This window comes from Empidonax traillii, unplaced genomic scaffold (assembly GCF_003031625.1).
Source record: "Empidonax traillii isolate 1590-97213 ecotype Southwest subspecies unplaced genomic scaffold, ASM303162v1 scaffold539:size425684, whole genome shotgun sequence".
Classification (NCBI taxonomy): Eukaryota; Metazoa; Chordata; class Aves; order Passeriformes; family Tyrannidae; genus Empidonax; species Empidonax traillii.
In genome coordinates, this window is record NW_020955732.1 from 121268 (window position 1) to 142962 (window position 21695).

At 32.3% G+C, this 21695-nt stretch overlaps 1 protein-coding gene across 1 annotated transcript in view; it reads right to left on the minus strand.

Annotated features, from left to right (window-relative positions):
- LOC114064379 (CUB and sushi domain-containing protein 1) overlaps positions 1 to 21695 on the minus strand; it is a gene marked incomplete at both ends in the record, with an annotated part of 349288 nt that overhangs the window by 112385 nt on the left and 215208 nt on the right. Inside the window, 7 exons of the mRNA XM_027897375.1 lie at positions 1450 to 1545; positions 3504 to 3617; positions 5109 to 5225; positions 7057 to 7251; positions 9133 to 9320; positions 10954 to 11092; positions 13243 to 13434. Of these exons, the coding sequence (XP_027753176.1) occupies positions 1450 to 1545; positions 3504 to 3617; positions 5109 to 5225; positions 7057 to 7251; positions 9133 to 9320; positions 10954 to 11092; positions 13243 to 13434 (1041 nt within the window). The remainder of the gene's footprint in view (positions 1 to 1449; positions 1546 to 3503; positions 3618 to 5108; positions 5226 to 7056; positions 7252 to 9132; positions 9321 to 10953; positions 11093 to 13242; positions 13435 to 21695) is intronic.

Here is a 21695-nt window from a genome sequence, read left to right on the forward strand (position 1 = left end):
AGTTTCATGATTCTCCTGACACAAATAAAGTGACTTTGTCTGACTCATTTTCTTCTCATTTGTTAAAATCTATTTGTTACAGTCACTAAAACCACAAATTAATTAAATGAGGCATAGCATTGTCCTCACCTGGAGACTTCCAGTTCAACAGTAATCTATGTGTGTGTATATATACACATACAGCTAATAGAATTGTGAGTTTGTATCACTATGAATTCTTATAAAGCAGCAAAAAATAACACTTTAGGCATATGACAATCAAATAGACTTAGACAGAAGGATGTCATTCATATGCAAATGGATAAGAATTGAATGCTGAAAGCTCTTTTATAATTCCAGAATCTTATATTCCCCATCTTTTATGATTAATTTTCCATGATAAATTTTAATGGAAGTGATGCTTTTGATGTGTAAAAAGGGCAGGTAATGATATCTTAAAGTATATCTAAAATAGAGTGTGCAGTCATGGTGATATCTTTCTATAAACATAGAAGTATGAAGGCTTAAAAAACAGTCCAACAATCTCCTTACAACAGTGGAAATATTCTTGAGGTGAGACAGTTCTTTGCATTTATTTGCTGTGTCAAAATATGACTGTGCTCCAATGTAAAAAAGAAAAATAGCCAAAAATTAAAAAGGAAGTTAGTAATCTTGATAATATTATTTAAAACTACCCAAAGCTAATTTTACACTCCAATTTAGTAAAGCTGAAAAACTAGCACACAAAAAACAAACGTGTTCAATGACTGTCTCATTACACTTATTGGGTATGTGTGCAATACATCTAGTGAACTGCCCAGGAGTCCCTTTGGGACTGCAGGCAATGAATCTGTAAATAATGGTCCAGGTGTCACCAGACTGCATTCTCCAGGACACAGAGATCAGCTTAGTGTACTAATCCACCCAGCAGCATACTAATAGACTTGGTCTGCTGCTTCTTTCTTGCATTGCAGCTGCACTGTGCAGACATGCATATAATATCTCCTCAAGTTCAGTCGGGGCAGAAACAGACCAGTAAGTCTTCCATCCACGCTTCAATACTGAAACTGCCTAATGGACTCTGCCATAGTAATTTTCTCTCCAAGCTCTCAAGAAGAGGGAATTCCTTAGCAGCCTGAACAAAAACTCTTGAAAAATCAAGTGGGAGTACTGCAAAAGACTAATACAACTAAGGAAACTCCCCAAAACCTTGAACTCACTCAGCAGTCAGGGAGCAACAGGTCACAGACTACTGAGAAAGGCTGGATATATTCGAGTCCATGGGGCCAGATAGATCCAACGCAGACAACTGCCTTTATGAAGCCAGTCATATTAAAAAGTCATATTATGAAAGTCATATTATGAAGCCACTCATATTAAAAGCAATATGTGAAGACCTATGAAGAATTAATGATAATACACTTCACGAAGCTCGCACTAGTGTCTTGCAGGAAAAGTGGACACGTTTACCTTGGTAAACGAAGTGAAACCCTCTGGCTGATGCCCCACTCTTAGCACTGAATCGCAGAAGAATTTGATTAGATGTAGCCAAAGGCAATGTCTCTCCTACAAATGGAAACAGAAAATAAATTATAAAAATTTTTTTTGTTTTAACTTTTTACAACAATTAAAATTTAATTTTTTTCACAAACCAGAAACAAGACTTCAAGACTTATAGCTCTTCAGTATGGAATCAAGTATACTGTTAAAATACATAGTCCTATGTTTTCCTCTATAGTTAAAGAAAACATAAATATCATTTTACAAAATTAAATTTGCCACTAGAGATTTGAAACTTGTCAAAATAAAAAGGCTTCCTGATTGAACAACATAAACCTTCTGACATTTACTGCAGCTGTTGGAACTAGAGCTCAAATAAACTACTTGACTTGAGAACCCTACTGCCACCTGGGGCCAAAATCATTAGAAGAATTTTTAGTTAACTCTTTTCTGTGACTGAAAGCTTTACTTTGCCTTGCAAAACACATTAAACAATTAATAATATTTGAAAAATGCCACAGGGATCTTCATGAGATGTTTATCATTTTAAGATTGAAACTGAAATATGAGAGAGCAAATCCATGACTTGCTTTATATAGTGGTTTCAATAAAATATATGATCACACATGAACTATGTTATATTATTAACTTTCTTATAGTTTTGTAAATTTTATTTCTGACTTGAGGATTAATAAAGATGTTTAATATAATTTATCTCCTTTCCTGACAGATCTGTCAGGAGTCATGATAAGAGTTCGGTAATGAAACACTACAGACAAAAGTGCAGTACTTCTACACTGCAAGGATTCTACTCCACATGACTAGTGTTTTTATTCTCACTGGACTGTATCAACCCATATTTTAAGAAATGCTACTGAAATTAATGATAATGCACTCATTTAAAATACCTTGCATTATTAGGTAAATAGGATTTATAATTCTTTCACTTTGATTAATTTTATATTATTGCAACTAGTGATTCCATGTAACAGAATTCTATCCTAGATCTATGTAAGTCAGATATGTCATTAGGAATAAATAAAAATAATGATTGTAAATTCTTTTCAAATATTTTCAAATGTTTTCTGTGAAAACAAACATTAACTTCAACTTATATAAAACTTTGCTGCAGTAAAATTTGGTGCTTGGATGATCTCCTAAATTTAAAAATTTAAATTTCTTTTGTTGCTGAAATTATACCAGTAATTAAACAAATCTTAAAATTTGTTTGTGAAGTCTTCTTACGGCAAAAATAGCTAGGATTCACCAGAGGAAAATATTGAGCTGAGTTTTTCAAATAATATTATATTTTCTATAAATCAAATATATATGTGTTATATTCTTTTCAAATGAAGTATCTCTCCAGTTATTCAAAGTTAAAGCCAAGAAGCCATGAAAATCCCTGGATTGCAAAAATCTTTAACTTACATATAAAATTTCCTAAATACTAGGAGTGTATGACACATTCATAGCTGCAGAAATATATTTGTATATTATCCCCTGGAGATTAACCCAGTCATTTTATATATGCATACAGTGGAAATTCTGACCATGCTGAAATTCATATAACCTTAATTATGATTTCAGAAGGTCAACATTTTGCTATAGTTACCTGAATGCAACAGCTGACCTGCTTTTAGTGTAGTTGCATGTTTGCATACAGATAATTTTTTAAATACAAGTAATTTGTGTTTAAATTAGTCATTCAGAATATGTAGATGTATAATTCAAAAAGTTTAGCAGCAGAGGAGATAATTATAGCATCCAATCTACCCTCTTACATAGAATTCTGAGAATTTAATTCAATAATTTCTACACTTACCCCAGTAATCAATTCTTGCCTAAACCATATGTTCCAGAATCAAGAATAAATTCTTGATTTAAAGATTTAGAAGGGTGTTCCATTTCCCTTGGCATCCTGTTCCAATGACTTTATTTCCAAATGAAATTTATAACATTGTCTTGATTTTTTTTTCATGCTGAGCTGTATGAGAAATGTATACTTCTTTTTCTTTATTAATTACCTGAGTGAGATCCAGACAGTGAACTAAGAAGTCTAGCCTGAGAGTTTTCTCCATCAAATAATTCTGCCACATCATTCAAAGCTGTCTGAAAATAGGCAAATTGTCCAAACACAACTGCATTAAAAAAAAAAAAAAAAAAAAAAAAAAAAAAAAAAAAAAAAAAAAAAAAAAAAAAAAAAAAAAAAAAAAAAAAAAAAAAAAAGAGAGGAAAAAATAAAACTAGAGAAGATAAAAGAACTTAGTCTTTAAAAACAAATTTAAGGACATATTTTTGCTTGTCTTAGTAACCAGTGAATTTCTGCATGAATCTTTCCAATTTACTTTATTTTGTATCATGATAAAACAGTTGCATTAAACTTATGTAATAAGAATACTATTTGTTTTTCATTATTTCCTTTTTTTAAAAAAACCCCAAAAATTATTAATTCACACTTTCCCCAAAACTGTAATGTCCATTCAAACAGACCTTATTCCTTATTGCCTAGGTACCTATGAGAATAAGGAAACAGAATATCTAAAAAGAAAAGTTTTTACCAAAATGACATTACCAACCTTAACAACTATCACATATGATTAGTTGCTCTTCTGGTTTTAATGTAAGATTTTTTTAAACTTACTGATTTGTCAATTTTTTAAACTTTGCATAAGTACATATTTTATCAGAAAGATATAAAAGCTGATCAAATACTAAAAATACCAATATGTTACCAGCTTTGTCATTTTGCTACTTAATTTGCACTTCAACTGTACATAATTAAAAGTTTATTAATAAATCAATTAGTTATACAATGTCTCACTAGTAAATATCAAATGGTTCACTGAATTCAAATATCAAATAGCAATTGAAACAGTAACCCAGTAAAACCAAGTCAATAAAAATATTAATTTGTCACTCTAGTCTCCTCCTGTGTCTTATTTACATCTGAGTCCTTACAGGTTTTGTTGCATATAGAAGGTACCAAATACATCTAGTTGCTGTGAATTCATTCTTTTGGTAAACAAGTAGTAGTAAAATGCATCTTATTGCTATTTGTCTGGATTTGAATTAGAAAAACCCTGCTTTGCAGAAAACCACACCCTACATACAATTGCACAAGTTTTAGAGATTTTGTGCAAGCATTTTGACACATTGAAATAATTGGTTTTGTGATTTCTCACAAACATTTCTTGTAGTTTTGTGTAAAATTGCTTCCATGCCCTTCACTGTACCGCTTAAATGTGATTATTCTACTCATCTTGCCCTTGTTAAAACATGAAAAACAAAAAGTTAAAATATAAGAAGAATATAAAAGCTTTGGTTTTGACACTTGATTTTACTTTGCAGGAAGCTTGAATGCATGATTATCCTATGATGATGAATAATATAATCAATGAAGGTGTTCAGAATACACTTGGATAGCAGACAGTGATGGCTTGGTTGAAATCTATTGATTCCTCTAGGGAGAAGTAAAAGGTCAAAACCCTAGAATCAATTTCTATACCAGGAATATATTTATTTCTTATAAATAATTTGCAATATATTGAAAATCTTAGGTCGTTATTACACATAAAGGACACATGAACAGTAGAACAATGATAATGATTGATAATAGAAGAAATTCTTACCAAATTCTTTAGGAACAGTTATCGAATAATGGCAAGTCTGCCCAGCAGTGTAATTATGAGGATAGTTTGGTGACAAAACAACTCCCTCTGATCCAGTATACTGCCCTCCACATGGAGCTAGAAAAAAACCAGAAAGAAACATGTATCAATTGAGTTGTCTGTATTAGTTAAGTCCAAAAAAAAAAAAATCCCAAGATCAAAAAGTGCCAGTTTACTGGTTTTGGTTTTATTTGGTTTTACTGTACTGAAATATAAAATGGTTCTTTCTCAGGATATAATATTTAATATAATTTATTTAAAATTAGAATACATGAGAGTTTTACTTGACTACAAGTATTCATGTTGGATTGGAAGTATAAATTATTTAATTGAAAGACACTGTAAACTCAGAATTTACATGGGGTTTTTATTAGAATATCTTTCTATATCCATCTATATTAAAAAAAGCTCAGGAAAAAATACAGTACTACATAAATAAATAGCACAGTTATCTTGTGTCTCAGAGGAACTCATAGATACACTGACAGTACCCTGCACAGAATGCCAAGGATTCTATTTTGTGAATGTATGCTTGAATTGCCTTATTTTTCATAGCTTCCTAGATGATTATGAAAAAGCACATAGATTATATGTATAAAAAAATCTTTGGCTTCATATGTATATAGAAAAAGAACAGAAAGATGAAGAGAAACTTTTTATAGCTACAGAATTTATAGCTACAGATAGGAAAATACCATTCTACTATGAGGAACAAAGTAAATCAACATTACCCTACTGTAGGTATCTTACATATAGCAGATTATAATTTAACAACTGCCTGGAAAGTAGCTCTGAGAATGATCTGTGGCCCAGGTGAACAACAAGGTCATTGGTCTGGGGCAACGCAAGTACCCTGTTACCAGCTCCTGGCTCTGCTGACCCGGCTCGTGTTGTGGAACTGTGCGTAGTGAGTGAGGGCATAGCATGGGCTTTGGACAACCTTGGCTCCTGGCCCTTGTGGAGCAGACCTGCTCTTTCTGCTCCCTGACAGGTCTTTAAAATCAAACTTGAAATATCTTTGCAAGTTTAACTTTCTTATACAGGCAGCAATTAATATTACAAATCCATGTCTTCTCTTAGCTGCTTGCATGAATTATTCAAAAATCCAATGTAATGATAGAACATAACAAGTTTGATCTGTCTGTAGGCAGAATAGGATTATGTGGCTGAGGTGAAATTCAAATATCACAAGGAATCAGTTTATGCCATGAATTTAAAATCTTCATATTTCCTTCTCTTCTTGCTTTGAGGATACCATAAAGCAAGCCACAAAGTCTATCTTCTATTTACCAGATGAAATTTTCAAGTCACAAACATTTCACTGGAAAGAAAGTATGTCACCTATACTTAATTTAAAACAAGCTTCAATATTTCCTTCTAAATTGTCTTTTCCTATAATTGAAAACCTAAAACTTTGCAGGAGGTAATTTTTCAACATATATAAATCAGTATTTGATGCTAATTAACTAATATATGTAACTTCCTTTTGATTTGTTAAAATTGTTCCATAGATATATATACATGCAATACAAATGTTGAAACATGGGATAGAGGATAAATTAGTTAGCCATAGCTCTGAGATGTCATTTTAACTTTCTACCTCAGTAACTATTATTCTTATGATACGGTGACAATTAATGCAGTATTGAGATGCTTGTGATATCTATCTAAAGAATGTGCCTAAAGAAACTTACATATTACATTGTAGTCATCATATGAACTTATGTTGATTCCAGAGTTTAAAGCTATTTTTAAATACTTGACTAAGCTATAGTCCAACACATCATAATTCTTATTTTTTGACCTCTTTTTTTTTTATACCAGCTATATGTGTAGAAATAGTCTAAACAGCCTCAGGGTCTGAGAAATTGAATTTACCAAGGGGACAAGGTAAGAAAACAATACATACCATTACAAGATGGCAATGCTCTGTTCCATGCTGGCTTTCCATCTGCACCAATTACACATGTTATAGTTGAAGGATCAATAATCTTATATCCAGAATCACACTGATAAGTAATAGTTGAACCGAGCTTAAAGTCTGCTCCAATTCTTGTCCCATTCATGATATTTCCAGGATCAAAACAAGCTTCCCGTGGCTTTTCTGTTAAAATGAATTACAGTAAATCTATATACACTTTCAATTTAAATTATTTAAAAAAAAAAAGAAAGAAAGAAAAATTGAACAATTGTCCATTTTTTATTTTCAGTCAGTTTAAATTTTTAAACAGCTTATTAATTTATTATTCGTGTTTCTGTATGCTTATTACAGGGTCATGGGTGTTTTCATAAAATTGGTTATCTGGCCAAAGAAATGATAGTGAGAGGATCTAATCAACAGCATTTTCCTCCTACTATTTGTTAGTGAAACTCTCTGAAAGCTGAATGACTCCAAAAAAAGTTTTGTATTGTAGAAGAAAAATGGCCAGTTCTAGAATTCACCACTTCTATATGCACATTGGTGAAAAAAGGAAGACTATAGAAATGTGGGTCCTCTCCAGAAAGAAATGGGAGACCTGGTTATCTGGGACATGGAAAAGGCAACAAGGGCATGCAGTGATTGGGCAAGGGGGAATGGCTTCACACTGAAAGAAGTTTAGATTAGAATAAGGAAGCAATCCTTTAGCATAAGGTAGTGAGGCACTGGAACAGATTGCCCAGAGAAGTTTTGGATGTCTCCTCACTGGAAGTGAGGCCAGGTTGGATGGGGCTTTGAGCAACCTGGTCTAGTGGAAGGTATCCCTTCCCATGGCAGGGAGGTTGGAATTAGATGATCTTTAAGTACCTTCCAACCCAAACCATTTAATAATTTAAAACATTCTATATAAAATATTGAATAATGTACTTAAGAAAAATATCTAATTATTAGGCACAAATACACGGTCCATTGAGTACAATAAATTTTTTTAATACAGTGTTCTGTTCTTGTTTCTTTTATTTAATTATAATTTCATTTGACTTCCAGCTGCATAAAGCTACACATATGCTGAGAACAAAAAATAGACATACAATGAAAATGTGTATGCACATTTTCAGTGGACATCTTTATGTCTTTGTCTCCTGCTCAGCTTTCCACTCTCTTTCCTTGTAGGTCTTACAGATTTCCTGGAACAAAAAGTTTTCCCATTTTTTTGATATTTTGTTTTGAGAGGAACAGTCTAAGACTTCATCCATGGCAATATGACAATTACTTTGTGAAAAAGAGCCTTGCCAACATGGAGAATACTGCATGATGCTGGACAACTGATGAAGACTAAATATAAAAATTATTTCATAGTTCTTTTTCACTCCCTTCTCTTTTATAGGTATTTTATTTTATATTCCTTAGATCTTTTTGTTCCTTCATTTTTAACATGTACATTAGTGTGGCTTGCTTCTATCGTCAAGAATAAGGAGCTGAGGTAGAACCTCTGCTGCAGAAAAACAGCTTCATAAATCTCAGCAAAGATTATAATCACGCCAGGGACAACATCTGTGATCAGAAAGAAACTGGTGTTTTCAATGAGTGTCTGGCTTTAGTAAATAGGCAGCATAACCCAATCTCTGTCTAGTAATAGGCACCTCCCAAAAAATGCAAATACTATCCGGTAGTATTTACTCAAAAATGCATTTGTAAATTCAAAACAAAGTGGAAAGGAAAGCGTATTGGTATGTATTGACAAGAAAGAAGCAGTCAGGTAATCTACTTGAGTAAGACAATTCCATTCTAAAACTCTTTTCCAAATGTTACTTTAGATGTACATCTACCTATTTTTGTTTTCTGGAAGATGAAAATGTGCATAACTGATGTGAAAAAGATTTCATGAAATAGGATTTCTGCTTTCCTTCATATATTAACAGAAGACTTTTAAAAATTACATCAATATATCAAGGTATCTGGTAGTTCTGTATGTGTACATATAGAAGTAAACAGATTTGAGTCTCAGTAATACTGAATAACATTCTTTTCCCTTTATGTTTTCATAGCCTATGATGAGAACAGTACCTTTATAGTCAATGGCAAATCCTGACATTCCAACAGAAGCATCACTGCGAAAAGCCAGAAACAGACTGTTACCGCTGCTCTCTATTCTTTCAGGAGCATGTGAGCCTTGAAAACTGCCAATCAGAGGACTGTTGGAATCTTCTCCTTCATAAATATGTAGAAAATCATAACTGGGTTCCATATTGAAACTGAAAATAAAGGGAATAGAGAATTAAGTCTTCATTTCTTTTTAATGAGTTAAACATTACTATAACTGTGGCTGCCAATCTTCTGCCTAAAACATTTTCTTCTCCAGAAATAAATGTCTTTTTAAATATGATTTACAATGAAAATTTGCTAACTTTCAGTGGAGTTCTTTTTACCACTGATTGGAACACATTCAGCTTCCCAAAAGCCATCATGCATGTCCTCCTACCTATCCTAAAAACTATTATTAAGATAATAGAATCACTTGCTTAAAAAGGCTGGCTCTTACCAGTGCCCAGGGGAATGATCCAGGCAACTAACTTAAAGTCCAGCTTTTAGCAGGCTAAACTGGATGATATTAAATCCCTCCATTACAAACACAAGTTTACCTTTTTGGAAACAAGATGCTTTCATAGAAAATAGACCACTGTCCTGGAACTTGCATTTGTTCCTATCCAAATTACACTAGACAATTATGATAAATTAATGTGAATTAACATTATTCTCACTAAACCATCTATATTATGCTATATTTCATGATATCTATATGTTTTAAAAAAATTATGAAGATAATATAAATGGAATGTCTTTCAGAGGAATGTAATTGAGATGAGTTCTGAGACAACATAAAGATAAATATCAGGCATTTATAGGAGAAACGTATACAGAGCTAGGTAAAAGGATATACTAGGAACATTGAAGAAAAGATGAGAAAGGTAAAATTACATTACAAACAGGCAAGGCAGGGACTCAGTCAGGTGAGTGGATTTTTGTCTTTCTATCTATCTTTGTAGAACAATATAAATAAATTCTTTTTCCCAAGTGCGATGGTCAGCTTTTGTTTCAAAGAAAGGGTGCAAATACTACACAGAAAAATTCTGAACATGCCACCATCTCTTTCTAAACGAATCACAATTGATCACCATTCTACTGAAGTCAAAAGCAATGTTACCATTCTTAGTTTAAAAATCACGCTTAAGACAGAGTATTAGAAAATGAAAAAAAATTGTGTTTGCATCCATAGATATAGCAAGTGAGGTGATTGCATAGGACTGATTCAAATAGAAATGAACACAATAATATGAGTATATCCCTGAACTTCAAATCTGTGGTAAAAATCTCTGCAACACATAGAGGTTATTATGGAACACTGAGTAAACAAAACTTCTTTATGATTATGATACAATAATATCTCAATGTCTTTTATTTCTTGACTAAGTAGAACTTTTTTTTCTGATCTATGTACTTTGAGCAAAGTATATCTAGTCTGTATTTCCAAAAACCTTTAAGAATGACTTACAGATAGAGTTTCTGCTACAGCTTAAATCTCCACTATTAGGTACAATAGCATAAATTTAGCATTTCTATAGACTGACATTCTTTTTCAAAGATTTTTATTTCATATATCACAAAAAGTTTTATTCTTCAGGGATATATTTGATAGCAAAAGTACCATTTAACAATATTTTTTTATTTTATATTATTTGGAAGCAATGATATAACACCTATTAGATGTACGCTCCAGAACTTAGCCAGAGAATATAATTAGAAGTTTTAAGAAATTATAAATAATGCCATTTTTAGATGTGATGTTTAAAACCGTTTAAAACAGAGGCATTCATGAAGAAATGGTACCTTTTGAATATCAAGGCAATGACAAAGTCAGGGTTTACTTTTATTCTCCAGTCACATTCTTTCCCAGGAGGATACGGTTGTGGATAGTTAGGTGATAAAATAACTCCTGCTGGGCCTGTCAGGTTTCCTCCACATGCAGCTGTCACAATGAAAAAAAGAAGTATGGTCACATGTTAAATTCACAAGCACACATTAACTGTTAAATGGGAGTAAACTGACTTCTACATTTACCAAAACTAATATTTTTTTTTTAAGAAACTCAGAGCTTTCCCACTTTCAGTTAGCAAAAATTTTGCTATTTTCCTTTTGAAGAAGTGAGCTCTGTTTATATTCAAAAGCAGAATAGGAAAAGTTCTTTCAAATGGAAAAAAAATACATATAAAGTTAAATAGGAAGTAATCTATATTTTTGCTATTAATCAATCGTGTTTCTTTCAAGCTGAAAATTTCTTATGTACTGGAAGTACTTTAAGAACTGGAAAAGCTGAATAGTAGGACTCAGGATGCAGTTTCTTTTGACCGTGGATGTAGTTCAAAACAGTTTGATTCACTTACTAAAGAGGCTACCAAAATAAAAAATCAAATACATTTATTTAGTGACCATAAATTGAATGTGGCTTTTAAATAGATAAGGAATCCAACTCGTTGAGATGATAATCATGTAGAAGTCTAATGAAAAAGTACAGTAGTCAACACAGACTGCATCTACATTACCAAGTGAAGCAGATTCAGAGAAACATATTTACAGCATAAAACAGTTGGTAGTAAGGGTTTGGAATCTACAGTAAACATTTTAAAGAAAGTGTGTGTGTGTATGTGGGGGGGGTGTCAGGCCATTTCACTTATAAATCAGCATACTGAAATCAGGACATAGAAAAATTCTAAAATTACATATAACAGCTTTACAGAACTCCTAAATTTTCTATTATTATCATGCCTACAGTAAAGATTACTTTAATCTGCGTTCCCCTTCAAAGTGACCTTGATTATGCAGAAAAATAACAATAATTATGTGTATATGTTTTGCCCAAAAAGATTCCCTCTTTCTTTCTATCTTATTTCCTCCTTTCTTTTGTGTTTGATTTGTTAGGTTTTGTTGGGTTTGTTTTATGGGGTTTTTTTGGGGTTTTTTACTAGACTATAGAGAACCACAGAGATATTATATTTGGTATTTAATGAACCTTCTAGACCAGACAGGTACCATATATATATTATTTTAGTTTTTTAATTTAATTTTTAAAAGTTTTAATCTGTGAATAATACCATTACACTTAGTAAGCATTTTATACTGCTATTTGTACATCGCACACAAGGTATCCAGAAGACAATATTCAGATTATATGCTGCTCCAATTCTGCTACATGATATGGTCTCAGAGAAACTATTCTGCATTGTCCTGAATCCTTCACAGTATTTCTCTTTAGAAAAGCAGAGGGACTGCAATTGCTTGAGGATTTGGTATTTCGGAAAGTGCCTCTACAAACTACTTGTAGAAAGAAAAAGCATTATGTTTATTCCAATACTATTGTGTTTCTTGTTTAAGATTGTTAAAATAAGTCTTCATTTAATTATATATCAGTACACAACAAAATAACAAGGATTTAACAAATTACTATGCCTAGCAGATAAATTTCCACAGATGTTGATTAATCTCAGGAGAGTTACACTGCTGACCTTAAAATACATTTCAGCAAGACTTCCAAGCCTGCAATTATGAATCTACTGACCAGAACCAAAGGGAAACCTTTATACCATCTAGAACTATGGAATCAAGATCTCCCACCCTCTCCTAGTGCTATGGATATACATATAATTTCTTTCAACAGCACTGTCACTTGGATCACCTTCTCTGTGTCTACTTTTCCCAATAAGAATCCAGCATCCAAGGGATTGCACAGGATGGGAATTTAATCTGCAGGATAACTCAGAAAATTTTCAGAATAAGTAATGGATTACAATTTATATAACTAAACTATTACATAGAAGACTATTCTAATGAGAGCATTGCAACAAGAATTTTTTTTTTTTTAATCCAAATCCTCACTTCTGTTTAATTATTTCTATTAGACTTGGTCAGTTTCAAACTTGTGTGAAATTTAAGAATAAAATAGAGTAAGAAAATCACAGCTAAAAATAGTATTAATCTAGAGAACGAGGCTGATGTTATCCACAAGTACCAAATAATTGAGTTCTGCAGAGACCATCACTTCAGCATAAGGACCATACACCCAGCAGTTGAACAAGAAATCCAATCTGTATTAATCTTAAACAGAGACTAACATCTCATTACCTATGCAGGTAGGAGGATCAGGTTGCCAGAAGAATCGGTTATTCAGTTGCACACATGTAATTTTTGCCTGTCCTTGAAGTTGATAGCCAGGGTCACATTGAAAGGTGGTAGTGTCTCCAGGTTCTCTGCTGTCTCCATATCTAGTGCCATTCTGTGGTGTCCCAGGATCGTTACAAGTTGATGCAATGGAAGCTGTAAGGCAATGATGAAATAAAGACTGTAAGGTATAGATACTTACCATCCATAATTAAATGCATAACTATTCACATTAGCATTCTAACCACAGACGATATTATTTACTCTTTGGTTAATACAGGAAGGCATTTTGTTTCTTTATTTTTACAAGAATCTGCCCACTGAGATACATCATGATTATGTTGACTCCCTGCCAGTATTTTTAAAATAAAATATGGCTTGATTTTGTCCAGTTAATGCATCAAAAGAGCTAGTAACTACCTTATTTTCTCACTTTAATATTCTGGTTATGAAAACAGATTTGATGCCTTTTGCGCAATAGGGTAAGTATCAAAATAAAAATAATATTTTTTATGTTCTTATTATCCTGCAGCACGCAAATGCTATATTTACCAATGTGGCTGAATCAAACAGCAGTTTATGTAGACCTGAAGTTTTTATTTCAGGGGTAAAAAACAACTTTTTTACAGTTCACTTAAACTGAATCTTGACAAAATATCTCACCTACAATCAATCTTCTGTATTTGGATATGGTTTTTGCTTTCTAAAAAAAATAATTTAAAAAGGAAAGTTTAACTGAAAAGAGTGATCAGTATGGCATGAATTAGAGCAAGTAATCATTCAGAAAGTGGATACACAAATCTACATCTACTATGGATTTGTGGAAGACGCCAGGTCTTTTCAACTGGCTTCAGGTATTCAAACATCCTGAGCTGCAATAAACATTGCAGTCTTCCAAAGGAAAAGAAGTCTCCATCTCTGGAGGTTTAAGTCCCTAAAACACAGAATTGCACTCTGTTTCCTACCAGTCCTCACCCCAACACGTCCTTTTCAAAGAACTTACTACAACTGTGAAATGAAAGCCAAAATAAGAAGTCGCAAACCCAGTGTCACTGCTGCCGTTAATGATACTGGTGCCTACCACCAGCATGCATGACCGCCTCATGATGCAGGTAATCCATCTTCTGTATTAACAGCTGTGTCTACTCCTATCTGCTACCACTAAAAGAAACAGCAAATGCAACGAAACATTTGCAAAATTGAAACAGTTACTAGGTTGTACAACTGGAAAATTCTTTTCAGAAGACAGAAAGGTTGAAAAAAAAAGTTTAAAATAAGAAACAACCATTTGAGATTGCTAAAATGGTTTTATGCATGTTTTAACAAATAGGAGGTCTCTTAAATCGCAAAAACTTTAAAACATCTTTATATAAGAATTCATAGGTTATTATAATAAACACACTATAAACAGAGAAATGTTGTTTAACACTGTATTATTCCCCAACTTTTGGTCATGTTTCTGTTCCAAAACCGTAGATCTTGTAGTTTGAGATGGCTCCTATATATAAATGAGGTAAAAGATATGGCAGGTTTTTTAACTGTGGTGAACTTTTTTCCACAAGAATTTATAAGCATCAATCCATGAATTAAAGCAACAGCTGTCACTACTAATGAGAACTCTGTAAGCATTCCCCAGGCACCATTCTGACAATTTACCTGACATCCCAAAGTAGTGCAGTTTATTAAATTGTATTTGGCCACAGGGGAATGAAAGCATGGTCATGACCTCAGGGAAATTTTTCCTTATTTGATAGATATCAACAGCTCTAAAAAATGGATTGCTCCAGTGCATATCTGTTAAGCAGTTACAATTCTTTCAAGTAAATGAGACCAAACCTATCTCTGTCATTAATTACTCTTTTTTTTAACATATCTCTGAATAGATTCATTTTCTCCTTAAAAGGTTATGCAATACAATACCTCAGCAAACAATACTTTGCCCCTTTTGACTGTGTCAAGTGAACATCAGTTAGAAATGCCCTTGAATATTAATTTCACTGTTAATCTCCATTTCTTATGTAAAAAGTTCTAAATTTTAAAACTTATCACAGATATTTAACAAACATCAAAATGCTCTTTACACTTTTGGTTTTACAGCCTTAGAAGTTATTTTAATAACTTTTTTATAATGATAAATATACTTGATCCTAATTAAATAGAACACCAGACATTTAAGCACTGATGTGTCATCCAGTAAAGAGAACATTTAGACAGACTGTCAGCTTCTAAACTTGCCTCTTTTCCAGATTGTTTTACTTCTCTAGAATCCCAAGAGGTTTTGTAACTGTATGAAAATTACAAGTCTGATATTGCTTCATTTGGTATTGTGCAAATATCTAAAGGGTATAGAGGTTATATGCATTGACAAGTAATCCAGAAATTAAAAATCACTACTTTTCTCTCACTCCTTTAATAACAGTTGATAAGTAAAATATATACACTGTAAAACAGGGAAAGCAATAACTACATTTTAGACCTCAGGATGCTAAATCAAACCAAATTACAAAGTTAGACTCTTTAAATCACTGAGGAAAAATGGGTGCCTAAAATGGCATAGATAGGGGAGGAGATTTGAATGACATTAAGCTGGAAAAGAACTAAATTGCTGCTTCTCAGATCTTACATATGTTCTCTAAGCCTTAAGCTACACGATATTCAGTGAGTTATAGAGTAATTCTCTGCACAGATTTCCTTTCTCTTATGTCTCATCTGCTCAGAGAGGAACAAGCTTCTGTGTACATAAAAGATGGAACTAGAGGTAGGTACCAGAAGAACGGAGAGCTAGAAAAACCACAGATCGCTAGGGAGATTTCAGATCTCCATATGTAGACAACCACTGTGTCAAGACTCCTGATTTCTAATTAATTAATCTTTCACAATCTCATTTTAGATATTATTTTGGATTTGGTCCCCAAATTATATTTTCAAAGTTGATTTAAAGCTTCAAAGAAAATCAATAGGAGACTGTTTTTGAGTATATGACACTGTATATTTGTGTGTCTGTAGATTTGTGAGCAATGTGGTAGAGCTTTGTCTAACTTACTCTTTCCTACTGTTTTAAGTAATTTTGTTAGCCTGTATTCTATTGTACCCCTAGGGAAGAAAGACATCATCTTCATCCATATTATTTTCATTATGTCTTTGGTACCAATCATGTAAGCCATTTGCTGTAGTGTTGTGCAGCAGACACTATTTTTCCTCATACACATGTTTAAAGTAATAATATAGACTTTTTAGGAGCTAGGCTTGTAAATTGCACAAGCAATGTTTAATGCATTATGTTTGCACAACAATATGAGTTTTGAGAAAGATTTTTGTATATCAAAGTTGAGACATTGTACATGTCTCAACATTTACAGTGATTTACAGTGATTTCAACTAACTAACATTTCCAAATGTGAAAGATTAACATTTGTTGTCTAGAAAGGACATAACATGTCCAAATGTATAGACTAAGAAGTGTACAAATTAGCATCAACCACCTATTTAAATGTCCTGTATTGTCCAAGAATGTAAAGAAAAAGGAAACCTAAATGCAAGTGCAGCCTCTTTCATAAAGTCTGAAGTACAGAAGCTCACAAGTTTAGAGCTAGCCATCAAAGTAACAAGCTAGATTCATTTTTGCTTAGTTGCACAGCAACCAAATGAGGAGCTGTTACCCTCTATGAGGCTGAGGATGTCTTCCCCAGGCCATGGATTAGATGATGGATAGAAATGCATTGACAGAGTTCCATTACCATGTTATTGTAAGCATGCAATGCCACATTTATAACATCACAGACAGCAAGAGAGAAAGTGAACTGTGAAATTATTGTTACAGACTTTAAAAAGGAATCTTGAATTCTTGCTTCTTGTGTCCTTTTATTTTTATTTTAACAAGAGATGTCTTCATGGACTTTATTTTCACTAAAATTTATTTAGTTAGTAAGTTAGATATTTGATTATGCATGTGTAAATTTCTTTTAAAGCATACTGTTGTGCTAGCCCCCTTTTCCCAATAATTTAATTTTGAACCGATTTGGAACAACTGCACGATGAATTTCAGCAATGAAGATTCTGTCATGAAAATACTTATACAATTTAAATGCTCAGGCCATTAGGCAAATGATGAAAAGATATCTTAGAACTAAAAGAAGAATTTTCCAGAAGCAGTACTCTAACAGTTTAAGATAGGTGACACAGTTACTGTGAGAGTTGCTGTAAACAAACTAATGATCAAACGGAATTACAGAACTGGACAAAAGCAGTCATCATTGCTTAAACAGATTTGTCAGATTAAGCCCAGTGTCATTAGCAACTAACAATCTGCTAACGTTTAAGCTCTTGCCAGAGGAAATAAGTTGTCAACAGATGTGTCAACATCTGATAGAATAATTTCCAAATAATTGTTCTAATTAACTAGTTGGTGTAAGTTGTTTGGTTTTGACTATCATAATTGTTAAGTTAAAGATTTAGTCAGGCATCTTTAGTTATTGTTGCTTATACCTACATTTACTTCAAGTGCAAAATTTTAAAATATTCAAAGAGAAGGAAAACAACAGAAAAACAAAAATTGGACTAAAACAACTATACAAATGCCTTTGTTTTGTATTTTTGCTTTTGAGTGTCTCAAGTTCTTCTAGTAAGATAGAAATATTAAAATAAATTGAGAAAAAACTCTTTGCTACTTTGTTAATGATTTTTTGGCTGTTCTATATTAGCTAAAGAAATTAACATTTTTCTTCATATGAAAGAAGAGATAGATTGTTAAATAGATTGTTAATAAAGTGTATTCTTACAGAATACTATAACTAAGAGAGGTAGGTATAGAATATTATCACAGATGGCTCTGACTCTAGAAAAGTAAGGCATCTGCAAAAATGGTTTTTGTTTTTTTTCATTCTAAGAGTGTGAATAATCCTTTGATGTCATATTGGTCTTGAGGACCAAAATCTATAAAACCAACTGAGGGACTATAAATACATCATTTAGCTGAAGAAAAAAGTCTAGATTGTAAGGGTAGAACTAATATTAGGTATGGTTTAACTAAGGCTATCAGAGCCCATAAGAATGACAATATGACTAAAAATCACTAGTGCTGTTCCTATCATGTCACTTTTTTTTTTTGCTAAATATAATAATAAGTAAATAATGAGTATAAATTGTATAGTATATATACTATATAGTATATATATAGTATATAGTATATAGTATATATACTATATATATACTATATATGTCTATAATTATATACTATATACTAACATAATATTATATAAGATAACATAAATAAGTAAAAAACTTTTATGGTTAGAGATAAAAAACTCTAAATAAAATAAACTTTGTGTCAAAAACAACAATGGAGCATCCACTAGTATGGGATCCAAGGGCTTTCATAAGTCTAGAGTTGTGAATGATTAAACATTCTGAAGAATGTTTAATGAAGACTGATCTGCTTCAACACTAGTCTCATTCAAGATGCCTTATAATATCCTAGATATTAGCATAAGACTGGAAGACAGGAGCAAAGACTTATGGGTGCATGACCTTCTGCAGTGGCAGATGGAGACTAGCCAGGATATCTTACATCTCAGATGAAGACACCTGTGAAAGACCTGCCCTTAAATATCTAGACGTTTGAAAATTAGCATATGTTAGTATATCTAGACCTGTAGCTGATAAAAGGAAAATGGCAACTTCAGATGGAAATTTATCCCATTTACCTTAGACATATAGGACAGAATTCAGCTAGGCTAGAAAGCACTTTTTTTTATGGTTAATTTATGCAGCAATTTTTTGTTGCCTGTAACTTTGTTTCTTGCAATAAAGAAGTCAAATATCAAATCTGCCCATACCCTTCTTGCTTTTCCTGTTTGTATTGACACCAGAAAGAGTAGGTTGACATGCCTAGGTTGTAATACATAGCCTAAATGTATTTAACCCCCAGAGTAAAGGTCAATTTTGTACAGTGAACTCCATTTTTTGTCCTTTTATGCACGACTAAATGATAATTAAGTTTTAATGAAAAGCATTAGACTGATTACAATTAACATAATCACTCTTGTCAGTTCATGTCCTTGTACTCTACATGCTGAGCTGAGTGGGCAAGACAGGGCAATTTAAACAGTGTTCAAATGTTTTGTAAGCTTCAGCCAATTATATTTTTTCCAATAAAATACCTCTAATTACATTTACAATCAACAATAAGTAATTTATAGGTGATATGTTCTGAGTTCTCTCACACTATCCTTTCACCTTTTTTTTTAGGCAGATGCAGTAAAGACATTTTTGAGTGCAAAATATAGAGACTAGTCAGCCAATGAAACAAATTCTCCAGCTGAAGCTTAGCACTTTAATGCTTTGTTTTTAAGTTGTTCATTTGACCTGATTCTTTCAGATGTACATCCTTTGTATCATCCCAAAAGGATGTAGACATTTGTCCCAATCGCATAATCCAGTACAGAAGCTGCATTATTGAAGATTTTCCAATCCTGTGCAATACTGCACCTGAAGTTTTCTTCTTCAATTCTCATTAACAGATAAAGGAAATATAGTCATTAATAGATGCAACACTTGAAAATTCTTCAAGTGACACTAAGAACCAGAACTTCACTAGTCACCTTCCCAGAACTTGTAATAAAATGTCTACACCGTGTACAATTGCCAGAAGAAAAATTTTAAGCAACTTAGGAATCTTTTATATATCAAGTTACAAACTACTGAAATACTGAAATGTCAATATTCTGTGCAGCTTTGCTATAAACTGCCCGACAGTTTGCAAACGTGATAAATACTAAAGCATGCAAAGATCCTCACTTAGCCATAGATTAATTACTTTAAATCCTTTACAGATCAAGGCCACAGTGGTCTGCTTATTGCCTTGAGGATACTAAATAAACTAAGCTCTGATTTTTTAATGAAATAATTAAACATTTACTTTCATACATTGCTTAAATCTTGTTTTTTACTCCTTACAATTAAAAAATTAATAAAAAATCCCACTTGCCAAGCAGAGTGAACAAAATTTTATTTTCCCTTTACTTGAGCTGAGGCATTCAGCTCTTCATCACTAATTCCAATTAATTCCAGTAGGACATACTCCACAGTTGCCAGCATAATAACTCAGTGATATTATACCAAGGTGGCAAAATCAGTTCTTCACTCTCAAAGTATTAAATTGTCTTCTACTTACTATTAGTATCACTGAAGGTTAAGGAATATGCTGCCAAAATTAATCTTTTAAATATTTCCATCCTTTCAAAATCTGTGCATAAACTTATAATTATTTTCATATAATTCAACCTTAAATGTGTTTGCTAATGCTAATAGAGGAAAAAAACCCTTTATTTCCACAAATGTAAAATTTATCTCTTTTTTAAAAAAAAAACTCCATGAAAAGCAGCATATTATACAGCATATTGTTCAGAAATTTTAGAAACATTTATTCTGCTCTTTGTCTTTTATTCATTTTGCATACTTTTAACTAGAAGTCTGTTGTTGAGGGTGTGGGTACAGCATTCCGAAAAATCATGGAAAATGAATTAAACAGGTAAATATAAAATGCATTATTTGGTGGCTAGGAAAATCCCAAAATTTATATTTTCATGCCAATAATAATGACTGAAAGCTTATTAGAACCCTTTACTTTTGAATGACAGTGTCTATGGAGAATAATGCTTCTACTCTCAACAATTTTATTAATTCATAATTTTCCTATGTCCTGAGTAGAAATACACTCACGTACATTATATATAGATATACAAGGATGCAACAACTGAGTCAAAGACAATGATAGTCTCCCTGCAGTCCTACTCTCAGTCTTTAACATTTCAGTCAGAATAACATAGAAAAACTTCACTTACTTAGTTTTACAATATTGATCACTTGTGCAATATTGATCACAGCTTCTCTCTGTACAGAGGAGCTTTCCCTTTCTACCTGAAGATAAATTTGATTAGTTTAATAGTAATTTTTGTGTGTATTTCAATATGGTAAGGACTATTTTATTATTTGTTTAATCAGGTAGCGAAAGAGTTTAAGGCCATAAAAGTGATGCATCCAATGCATCTATGCAAACAATGTTTTGAGAAAAAAAATCCAACTAATTGAAGGCATAAATGAAATAATACATTATTGAGTAGCAATGGTGAGAACATTTAAAACTTTTGGCTCAGAAGGAAAGTTCTATATTTACAGACATGTATTGACTTGTTAAATAATGCTTATTAGATAATGCTAGGCATGTGGTTACTGTGCAAAACAAGGAATAAGAAAACATAAACACTCAAGGTAAATCCAAAAATTCTCCCTAGTTGTATTTATTTGCAAAAATATATAAAATAATTAAGATAATGTAACATCTTTTAAAGACTGAGGAAGCTGTAAGACAACAAACACTTAATGTATATAGGAATAACATATATAAATAGTGTATGTAC